This window comes from Mobula hypostoma, chromosome 2 (genome assembly GCF_963921235.1).
Source record: "Mobula hypostoma chromosome 2, sMobHyp1.1, whole genome shotgun sequence".
Classification (NCBI taxonomy): Eukaryota; Metazoa; Chordata; class Chondrichthyes; order Myliobatiformes; family Myliobatidae; genus Mobula; species Mobula hypostoma.
The window spans coordinates 250,399,116-250,411,466 of NC_086098.1; the positions used below are offsets into that span (position 1 = coordinate 250,399,116).

General features: G+C 41.7%; 1 protein-coding gene across 1 annotated transcript in view; it reads right to left on the bottom strand.

Annotated features, from left to right (window-relative positions):
- Positions 1-3,887: 3,887 nt before the first annotated feature.
- Positions 3,888-12,351, bottom strand: part of ctnnbl1 (catenin, beta like 1) — a 271,790-nt gene continuing 263,326 nt past the window's right edge. The window contains exon 16 of the mRNA XM_063032890.1: positions 3,888-5,274. Coding sequence (XP_062888960.1) covers positions 5,186-5,274 — 89 coding nt within the window. The 3' untranslated portion in view covers positions 3,888-5,185. The remainder of the gene's footprint in view (positions 5,275-12,351) is intronic.

The window sequence follows — 12,351 nt, forward strand, 5'->3', positions numbered from 1 at the left end:
GTTGGATAATCAGCCATGATCATACTGAATGGCGGTGCAGGCTTGATGGGCTGAATGGCCTACTCCTGCACCTATTTTCTATGTTTCTATGATTCACAATTTGTCCAGACCCTAGAATCCATCTTCATTAAATGCTAATAAATCTTGGAAGCACTAGAACTTCATACATTCTATAAAATGTTGTCCCAAAATACTACACAATTAGTAATATTTTATAAACTCAGTAAATTTAAACACACTTCGAACACCTTAATTTGTACAAATGAATGCCAATAAACTCTACTAGGAATTATTCAACTACTATCCTAATTGCTCTGACGTGGATTTAGAAGTCACATAATTAGTTAAATAGAGATCACCTGCGTGCAGTCAAGGTGTTTCAATTGACTGTAGTAAAAATACACCTGGATCTGGAAGGTCCAACTGCTGGTGAGTCAGTATCCTGACAAAAACTACACCATGAAGACAAAAGAACACTCCAAATTACTCTGCAAAAAGATTATTGAAAAGCACCATTCAGGAGATGGATAAAAGAAAAATTTCAAGTCACTGAATATCCCTTGGAGTAGGGTTAAGTCAATCATTAAGAAATGGAAAGAATATGGCACAGCTGTAAATCTGCCACCAACTGGGTGACCGTGCAAGAAGGGGAGTAGTGAGGGAGATCACCAAGAGACCTATAACAATTCTGCAGGAGTTACAAGCCTCAGTGGCTGACATGGGAGGTGCATACAACTGTCGAAAAGAACTCACATAAAATCTCGGCTAGAGTTTGCCAGAAGGCACGTGGGAGACTCTGAAGTCAGCTGGAAGGTGGTTCTATAGTTTGATGAAACCAAAATTGACTTTTTTGGCCATCAGACTAAATGTTATATTTGTTGTAAACCAAACACTGCACATCATCAAAAACACACCATCCCTACTGTGAAGCATGGTGGTGGCTGCATCATGCTGTGGGGATGCTTCACCGTAGCAGGCGTTGAAAGGCCTGTGAAGTTAGAGGGTAAAATGAATGCAACAAAATACAGGGAAATCCTGGAGGAAGACCTGATGCAGTCTGCAAGAGAATGGCGACTTAGAAGAAGGTTTCTTTTCCAGCAAGACAATGACCCCAAGCATAAAGCCACAGCTATACGGGAATGGCTTAAAACGACAAAGATAATGTCCTGGAGTGGCCAAATCAGAGTCCAGACCTCACTCCAATTGAGAATTTGTGGCTGGACTTGAAAAGGGCTGTTCATTTACAATCCCCATGCAATCTAACAGAGCTTGAGCAGTTTTGTAAAGAAGAATGGGGAAAAAAGTAGTGTCCAGACGTGCAAAGCTGATAGAGACCTATCCACATAGACTCAAAGCTGTAACTGGTGCCAAAGTGCACCTACTAAATAACGAGGGGGTGAGCAATTATGCAATCACTTACTTTGTGTTTAATAATTATAATAAATTTATCCTGATTTGTAAATATTTGTTTTCACTTTGACACGAAAAGTCTTTTCTGATCAGTGTCAAAAAAGCCAAATTAAATCCACTATGATTCAACGTTGTAAAACAATAAAACATGAAACCTTCCAAGGGAGGTGAACACTTTTTATAGGCAGTGTATATGTGTGTATGCAATGTCTATTTATTTATATTAGTGTTTTTGTTTCTGCACAATTGGTAGTCCATAGAAACCATAGAAACTACAGCACAGAAACAGGCCTTTTGGCCCTTCTTGGCTGTGCCGAACCATTTTCTGCCTAGTCCCACTGACCTGCACACGGGCCATATCCCTCCATACACCTCCCATCCATGTATCTGTCCAATTTATTCTTAAATGTTAAAAAAGAACCTCCATTTACCACCTCGTCTGACAGCTCATTCCATACTCCCACCACTCTCTGTGTGAAGAAGCCCCCCCCTAATGTTACCTTTAAACTTTTTCCCCCTCACCCTTAACCCATGTCCTCTGGTTTTTTTGTCTCCTTGCCTAGTGGAAAAAGCCTGCTTGCATTCACTCTATCTATACCCATCATAATTTTATATACCTCTATCAAATCTCCCCTCATTCTTCTACGCTCCAGGGAATAAAGTCCCAACCTATTCAACCTTTCTCTGTAACTGAGTTTCTCAAGTCCCAGCAACATCCTTGTAAACCTTCTCTGCACTCTTTCAACCTTATTTATATCCTTCCTGAAATTTGGTGACCAAAACTGAACACAATACTCCAGATTCGGCCTCACCAATGCCTTATACAACCTCATCATAGCATTCCAGCTCTTATACTCAATACTTTGATTAATAAAGGCCAATGTACCAAGGGTCTCGGCCTGAAACGTCGACTGCACCTCTTCCCAGAGATGCTGCCTGGCCTGCTGCGTTCACCAGCAACTTTTATGTGTGTTGCTTGAATTTCCAGCATCTGCAGAATTCCTGTTGTTTGCAATGTACCAAAAGCTCTCTTTACGACCCTATCTACCTGTGACGACACTTTTAGGGAATTTTGCATCTGTATTCCCAGATCCCTCTGTTCCACTGCACTCCTCAGTGCCTTACCATTAACCCTGTATGTTCTACGTTGGTTTGTCCTTCCAATGTGCAATATCTCACACTTGTCAGTATTAAACTCCATCTACCATTTTTCAGCCCATTTTTCCAGCTGGTCCAAGTCCCTCTGCAGGCTCTGAAAACCTTCCTCACTGTCTACTACACCTCCAATCTTTGTATCATCAGCAAACTTGCTGATCCAATTTACCACATTATCATCCAGATCATTGATATAGATGACAAATAACAATGGACCCAGCACTGATCCCTGTGGCACACCACTAGTCACAGGCCTCCACTCGGAGAAGCAATTCTCTACTATCACTCTTTTGGTTCCGCACACAGCCGACCACTCTGATCTTCAAGAGGACAAATTTTATCCCTTACAATCCTTTTGCTCTTAACATACCTGTAAAAGCTCTTTGGATTATCCTTCACTTTGACTGCCAAGGCAACCTCATGTCTTCTTTTAGCCCTCCTGATTTCTTTTTTTAAGTATTTTCTTGCACTTCTTATACTCCTCAAGCACCTTATTTACTCCCTGCTTCCTATACACATCATACAACTCCCTCTTCTTCTTTATCAGAGTTGCAATATCCCTTGAGAACCAAGGTTCCTTATTCCTATTCACCTTGCCTTTTATCCTGACAGGAACATACAAATTCTGCACTCTCAAAATTTCGGCTTTGAAGGCTTCCCACCTACCGATCACATCCATGCCAGAGAACAACCTGTCCTAATCCACGCTTTTTAGATCCTTTCTCATTTCTTCAAATTTGGCCTTCTTCCAGTTAAGAACCTCAACCCTAGAACCAGATCTATCCTTGTCCATGATCAAGTTGAAACTAATGGTGTTATGATCACTGGAACCAAAGTGCTCCCCTACACAGACTTCTGTCACTTGTCCTAACTCGTTTCCTAACAGGAGATCCAATATTGCATTCCCTCTAGTTGGTCCCTCTATATATTGATTTAGAAAACTTTCCTGAACACATTTTACAAACTCTAAACCATCTAGACCCCTAACAGTATGGGAGTCCCAATCAATATATGGAAAATTAAATATCCCCTACCACCACAACTTTATGTTTCCTGCAGTTGCCTGCTATCTCTCTGCAGATTTGCACTTCCAATTCTCTTTGACTATTGGGTGGTCTGTAATACAATCCCACTAACCTTTCCTGTTTCTCAGCTCCACCCACAAGGTCTCAGTAGACAAGCCCTCTAATCTGTCCTGCCTGAGCACTGCTGTAATATTTTCCCTAACGAGCAATGCTACTCCCCCACCTTTCATTCCTCTGCCTCGATCACATCTGAAACATCGGAACCCTGGAATATTAAGCTGCCAGTCCTGCCCCTCCTGTAGCCAAGTTTCACTAATTGCTATAACGTCATAATTCCACGTGTCAGTCCACACCCTCAACTCATCCGCCTTCCCCGCAATACTCCTAGCATTGAAATATATACACCTCAGAAGATTTTTACCACCACTCACAACCTTTCTATTAGTGGATTTGCTTGAACTTTTAACATCATTTATTTTCACTCCAGCCATACTGCCCGCTCTGGCACTTTGGTTCCCATCCCTTTGCACACTGATTGTCAGTCTTTGTTGTGTGCAGTTGTTCACTGATTATAATGTGTTTCTTTATATTTACTGTGAGTGCTCACAAGTGAATGAATCTCAGTAGTATATGGTGACAGAGACATACTTTGAAGGTACAGTACTGGAATTCCATTTAGTTGTGGTAACTAATATTGAATGTTGACGATGTACTGATTTAGTAACTTCAATTTATTGCCAGTAACACTTACAGTAAAGGGGATAAGCTGAATATTGGAAATCAAAAATAAAAAAATTTGATAACTATATCATTTGGGACTTCTTCAAATTTAGAAAAAGGTTAATAACTTGGGTAAAGTTTCTCCTCTTAAATGCTTATAGATCCATATTTACTTTGTATTTCTAATAGTGACAAGCTGAAAAGAGACATTCATGTCACACTTATGATTGAGAATGTACAAACAGAAAATTTTACTGGGTGAACAAAAGGAACAGAGTATTTCTATATGTTAATATAAAAACAATCTTTATATTTAAATGACCAATATACACTTCACTAAAATGCAAGGTGGAACTGCAGCTTTGAAAGTTTACCTGTACTAGAGGTGGAAAGTAGAACAAACAGATGTACATCAGAGCCAAAATATTTAAAGATGCAAACCAGACACATTTTCAATTAGTACACAGGGGACTTGTTTGTGAATAAATGCCAATTGCTTTCTACAAATTGCATTTGTCTTATTATATATTCTACAACATTGGACAATAGTCGGATAAAATTAATTTGGTTTTGGTAATGACAAGTATTTGAAACAGGTCAGAGGGGCTTGCAACTTCAAAAATACAGCTGAGTGTCATTTAATTGTAATGATCTTCACGTACAGTGATTTTTAGTCAATAAAATAACATGCTGCTTCATCAGCATCATCCTTATTGGGAAATGGCTTCTCTCACAAGTCTGTTCAAATCAATTCCACCGTAAATATTCAAAGTACAATGCAGATCAGAGCGTGCGCTGGACCACTTCAGACTGAACGCGAAGACAGTATCTCTTCAACCATCTCTAGCAGCTGCAGACCTTGATACTCTCTCACCTCAGAAATTTTCAAGGAGGCTGAGGATTCTTTTCTGTTCACCCTCTTTAAAATCATCATTCTTCCCATCACCAATATTTTCAGCATGCTCTGTAAGAACAAAAGACAAATTTCAAAACAATGAATTAGTTAATATACAATTAGATTTACAGTCTTACAAAAGTTAAGACTCAGGTTTAATATGCAAGATCAGATTCATCCATTGGCTACTGGGATTTTGCAAGTAAATCGATGCTCCTTGACCATCAGACAAAGGAGCAGAATTAGGCTGTTTGGTCCACTGGGTCTGCTCTGCTATTCCATCATGTCTCTCTCAAACCCAGTCTCCTGCCTTCCTCCCATAACCTTTGACACTCTTAATCAAGAACCCATTAACCTCTATCTTCTGGCTAAAGAAATTTTTCCTCAACTCTATTCTAAAGGGTCATCCTTCTGTTCTGAGGCTGTGCGCTCTGGTCCTACACTTCTCTATTATAAGAAACATCCTCTCTACGTCCATTCCATCTAGGCCTTCCAGTATTTGATGAAACAACTTCAATGAGATTCCCCTCATTCTCCTAAACTCCAGCAAGTACAGGCATAGAACCATCAAAAGCTTCTCTTTGGTCTTGTAGTTGAAGATACATTTTCTTTGAGATACAGGAATTTTATTTAATATTTTGTCTTAAAGTCCCCACTTCTTAAATTGTTTCACTTTGGCATTGAATGTTGCAACAGGAAGATTGCAGGAGATAACCCTTTCCTCAAGTATTAAGGATAAAATCTGAAATTATTCATCTATGTGTGAAGTAAAGATTGTTTATGGCATGTGCTGTGGGAGCTGAACATGCATATTTTTTGAGAAGACACTGTTTTAAATCTGACCCAAGGTCTCAAATAGCAATGAAAATAAAATCCATCAGGTTGGACAGGATCTGTGGAGACACAAGTTAATGATTCAGGTCAATGAGCCTTCAGGGAACCTGGAAAAATGGGTAACAAAATGTGTTTTCATTTGCAGGTGTAGAAATAAGGTAGAGACCAAGTTTTCTGATGCTATCTGTGCAATTATAACTCATCTGGCTGGCGAATTTAGATAAGTAAAGCAAATAAGCAGTGGCCCGACAGCATTGCAGTTAGCACAACTGCTTTACAGCGCCAGCAATCTGCAATTGGGGTTCAATTCCTGCTGCTGTCTGTAAGAAGTTAGTACGTTCTCCCTGTGACCATGTGGGTTTCCTCCCACTTTTCAAACACATATGGTTGGGGTTGCTAAGTTGTAGGCATACTATGCTGGCACCTGACATGTCCCCCTCCTGACACTTCCGGGCTGCCCCCAGCACAATTCTTGCCAATTTGATTTTACACAGATGACGCATTTCACTGTGTGTTTCAACATACGCATACAAAATAAAGCTTTGAAATGGACATTGAGCTGGAAGTAATAAAGTACAGTATGCGACATCTGAGGCAAGAAAACTTTGAGTTAACGCAGTGGTACATCAATGGTCAAGTAAGACTGGTTATCTGTTAATGCTGAATTCAAATAATGTCCTGAGGCCTTGAGGGAAATCAAAGCATTGTTCTTCAACTAATTTTGGGCTTCAAAGGAGGTCAAATGGGATGGAGAATCCCATGCTGTAAACTCAAGGACACCCTAGACAAGATGTTCTTCATTGTAACATCACACCCTGAGCACTGGACAGAAATTGAAAACAAATTGTTGCTTCACCTCGAAGGGCAATATGGGTGCGAGGGAGTTCAAAGTTCAAAAACCCAAAAGTAACTTTATTATCAAAGTATGTATATAGCATGATATGCTGCACTGAGATTCACTTTTTGAAGACATTTACACTAGAACAAAGAATACAATCAAATAACAGAAAAACTACACAAAGATTAACAAACAACCAATATACAAGAAGATAAATTACAAAAAAAACTGAGAACATAAATTGTATTGTCCTTGAATGTGAGTTTGTATGTTGTGCAATCAATTCAGAGTTGAGGTGAGTGAAGTTATCCATGCTGGTTCAGGATCCTGAAGGTTGTAGGGTAATAACTGTTCCTGAAGCTAGTTGTGTGAGACCCAAGGTTTCTGGACCTCCTTCCTGAAGGCAGTAGCTAGAAAAGTACAGCCTGGATGGAGGGTGTCCCCGATGATGGATGCTGCTTTCTTGTGTCAGTGTTCAGATAAGAGGTAAAAGGTCCTGTGATGATATTTTCTGCAGTTGTATACAAAAGTACTGTGAAAAGCAGCATGGTTGATTATGGAAATGGAAACACAGGGTTGGGGAGTGGGAAACGTTCAAAGTAAATGACTTACAGCGGACTGAAAAGTTTGAGCATAAAGACATTAAGAAAGAGGATGTTCTGGAGCTTTTGGAAAGCAACAAGTTGGGTAAGTCACCAGGACCAGATGAGATATACTCCAGGCTACTGTGGGAGATGAGGGAGGAGATTGCTGAGCCTCTGGCAATGATCTTTGCATCATCAATGGGGACGGGAGAGGTTCCGGAGGGTTGCAGATGTTGTTCCCTTATTCAAGAAAGGGAGTAGAAATAGCCCAAGAAATTATAGACCAGTGAGTTTTACGTCAGTGGTTGGTAAGTTGATGGAGGCAGGATTTATGAACATTTGGAGAGGCATAATATAATTAGGAATAGTCACTATGGCTTTGTCAAAGGCAGGAGGTGCCTTACGAGCCTGAATGAATTTTTTGAGGATATGACTAAACACATTGATGAAGGTAGAGCAGTAGATGTAGTGTATATGGATTTCAGCAAGGCATTTGATAGATACTCCATGCAAGGCTTATTGAGAAAGTAAGGAGGCATGGGATCCAAGGGGACCTTGCTTTGTGGATCTACAATTGGCTTGCCACAGAAGGCAAAAAGTGGTTGTAGATGGGTCATATTCTGCATGGAGGTTGGTGACCAGTGGTGTGCCTCAAGGATCTGTTCTGGGACCCCTTCTCTTTGTGATTTTTATAAATGACCTGGATGAGGAAGTGGAGGATTGGGTTAGTAAGTTTGCTGATGACACAAAGGGACATTGATAAGATGCAAAACTGGGCTGAGAAGTGGCAGATAGCGTTCAACTCAGATAAGTGTGAGGTGACACACATCAAAGTTGCTGGTGAACGCAGCAGGCCAGGCAGCATCTCTAGGAAGAGGTACAGTCGACGTTTCAGGCCGAGACCCTGAATTTCCAGCATCTACAGAATTCCTGTTGTTTAAGTGTGAGGTGGTTCATTTTGGTAGGTCAAATATGATGGCAGAATATAGTATTAATGGTAAGACTCCGGGCCGTGTGGAGGATCAGAGGGATCTTGGGGTCCGAGTCCATAGGACACTCAAAGCTGCTACGCAGGTTGACTGTCTGGTATACAATGCATACAGTGCATTGGTCTTCATCAACTGTGGGATTGTTCAAGAGCAGAGATATAATGTTACAGTTATATAGAACCCTGGTCAGACCCCACTTGGAGTACTCTGCTCAGTTCTGGTCACCTCACTACAGGAAGGATGTGGAAACTATAGAAAGGGTGCAGAGGAGATTTACAAGGACGTTGCCTGGATTGGGGAGCATGCCTTATGAGAACAGGTTGAGTGAACTCAGCCTTTTCTCCTTGGAGCGACGGAGGATGAGAGGTGACCTGATAGAGGTGTAGAAGATGATGAAAGGCATTGATCATGTGGATAGCCAGAGGCTTTTTCCCCCCAGGGCTAAGATGGCTAGAGAGGGCACAGTTTTAAGGTGCTTGGAAGCAGGTACAGAGGAGATGTCAGGGGTAAGTTTTTTTACGCAGAGAGTGGTGAGTGTGTGGAATGGGCTGCCGGCAACAGTGGTGGAGGCGAATACGATAGGGTCTTTTAAGAGACTCCTGGATAGGTACATGGAGCTTAGAAAAATAGAGGGCTACGGGTAACCCCAGGTAATTTCTAAAGTAAGTACATGTTTGGCACAGCATTGTGGGCTGAAGGGCCTGTATTGTGTTGCAGGTTTTCTATGTTTCTATGTTTCGAAATTTATTATCGAAGTACATATATGTCACCATATACGATCCTGAGATTCATTTTCTTGTGGGCATACACAATAAATCCAAGAAACATAATAGAGTAATTATTCTATAATTATTCTAGAATAATAGAATAATAATAAGCCTGAGGCTTCTTGCTGATTGTAGCGGTGTGGGGGTTCTTACTAATGGATGCTGCCTTCCTGTGACAGTGCTTCATGTAGATAGGCTCAGTGGTGGGGAGGGTTTAACAGTGATGGACTGGGTCGTATCTACTACTTTTTGTAGGACTTTCTGTGCAAGGGCATTGGAGTTTCCATTGAAGGCTGTGATGCACTACCCATCTTTAGTCATTTGTCAAAGGTTGAGATGCCCTGCTGATTCTCTGTAAACTTCTAAAGCAGTGGAAATGCTGCCGTGCTTTCTTTGTAAACGAACTTACCTATTGGACCCAGGATGATAACCCTGAGGAAGTGTCTGACCCCCTCCACCTCTGATTCCCCCAGTGAGGACTGGTTCATGGGCCTCTAGTTTCTTCTTCAAATCAATAATATGCTTCTTGGCCTTGCAGACATTAGTGTGAGATTGTTGTTATGGCACCACTCAGCCAGATTTTCAATCTCCCTCCTATATGCTGATTCGTCACCACCTTTGATGCGGCCTACAACAGTGATGTTGCAGGAAACTTAAATAAGGCATTGGACCTGTGCTTAGCCTCACAGTCATAAGTATAAAGTGCTTAGAATAGAGGTCTAAGCACACAGAGTTGAGGTGCATCTGTGCTGATGGACATTTTGGAGACAATAGGTGCAGGAGTAGACCATTCGGCCCTTCGAGCCATCACCGCCATTCACTGTGATCATGGCTGATCATCCACAATCAGTACCCTGTTCCTGCCTTATCCCCATATCCCCTGACTCCGCTATCTTTAAGAACTCTAACTCTTTCTTGAAAGAATCCAGAGAATTGGCCTCCACTGCCTTCTAAGGCAGAGCATTCCACAGATCCACAACCCTCTGTGTGAAAAAGCTTTTCCTCAACTCCGTTCTAAATGGTCTACCCCTTATTGTTAAACTGTGGCCTCTGGTTCTGGACTCCCCAACACTGGGAACATGCTCCTGTCTCTAGCGTGTCCAATCCCTTAATAATCTTATACGTTTCGATCAGATCCCCTCTCATCCTTCTAAATTCCAGTGTATAGAAGCCCAGTCGCTCCAATCTTTCAACATATGACATTCTCGCCATCCCTGGAATTAACCCAGTGAACCTACGCTGCACTCCCTCAATAGCAAGAATGTCCTTCCTCAAATTTGGAGACCAAAACTGTACACAGTACTCCAGGTGTGGTCTCACCAGGGCCTTGTACAACTGCAGAAGGACCTCTTTGCTTCTATACTCAATTCCCCTTGTTATGAAGGCCAACATGCCATTAGCTTTCTTCACTGCCTGCTGTACCTGCATGCTTACTTTCAGTGACTGATGAACAAGGACACCTAAATCTCGTACTTCCCCTTTTCCTAACTTGACACAATTCAGACAGTAATCTGCCTTCCTGTTCTTGCCACTAAAGTGGATAACCTCACATTTATCCACATTAAACTGCATCTGCCCATTCACCCAACCTGTCCAAGTCACCCTGCATTCTCATACCATCCTCCTCACATTTCACACTGCCACCCAGTTTTGTGTCATCTGCAAATTTGCCAGTGTTACTTTCAATCACTTCATCTAAATCATTAATATACATTGTAAATAGCTGCGGTTCCAGCACCGAGCTTTGCGGTACCCCACTAGTCACTGCCTGCCATTCTGAAAAGGACCTGTTAATCCATCCTCTTTGTTTCCTGTCTGTCAACTAATTTTCTAACCGACTGGGGTCTACAAGAGAGGAAATCGAGGATCCAATTGCAAAAGGAGGTTTTGAGGCCACGGTCTTGAAGCTTATTGATTAGTTGGTTGATTTGGCAAGGGAAAGAATTAAAAGGTTGAGCATGGTACAACTAATGCCCTGAACAAAGTATATTTCAATGCAAGAAGTACTGCAGGAAAGGGCATGGATCAACACTTGGAATTGTGATATTGTAGTCATTAGTGAGACTTGGGTAGGAGGGGCAGGTCTGGCAGCTGAATATTCTAGGGTTCTGTTGTTTTAGCCGTGGCAGAGAAAGAGGGATTAAAAGAGGAGGGGAAGTGTTACAAGTTAGGGAAATGTCACAGCAGTGCTCAGTCAGGACAGTCTGGAGAACGTGTCTAGTGAGGTGTTATGGGTGGAACTGAGAAATAAGAAAGGTATGACCACATTAAATGGAGCGAAATTTAAGATCACCCAACAGTCTGAGGGACTTAAAAGAACAAATTTGCAGAGAGATCGCAGACTTTTGCAAGAAACTTAAGGCTGTTGTAGTAGGTGATTTTAACTTTCCACACATTGACCAAGACTGCCATATTGCAAAAGAGTGGATGGGAAAGAATTTGTCAAGTGCATTCAGGAATATTTCCTTAATCAGCACACAGAAGTCCCAACAAGAGATTGTGTGATACTTGATCTGCTACGAGGGAATGAGCCAGGGCAGGTGACAGAGTTTGTGTAGGGGAACACTTTGTATCAAGTGAACAGAATGCTAATAGTCATAGTCATACTTTATTGATCCTGGGGGAAATTGGTTTTCGTTACAGTTGCACCATAAATAATAAATAGTAATAGAACCATAAATAGTTAAATAGTAATATGTAAATTATGCCAGTAAATTATGAAATAAGTCCAGGACCAGCCTATTGGCTCAGGGTGTCTGACCCTCCAAGGGAGGAGTTGTAAAGTTTGATGGCCACAGGCAGGAATGACTTCCTATGATGCTCTGTGCTGCATCTCGGTGGAATGAGTCTCTGGCTGAATGTACTCCTGTGCCCACCCAGTACATTATGTAGTGGATGGGAGACATTGACCAAGATGGCATGCAACTTGGACAGCATCATCTTTTCAGACACCACCGTGAGAGAGTCCAGTTCCATCCCCACAACATCACTGGCCTTACGAATGAGTTTGTTGATTCTGTTGGTGTCTGCTACCCTCAGCCTGCTGCCCCAGCACACAACAGCAAACATGATAGCACTGGCCACCACAGACTCGTAGAACATCCTCAGCATCGTCCGGCAGATGTTAAAGAACC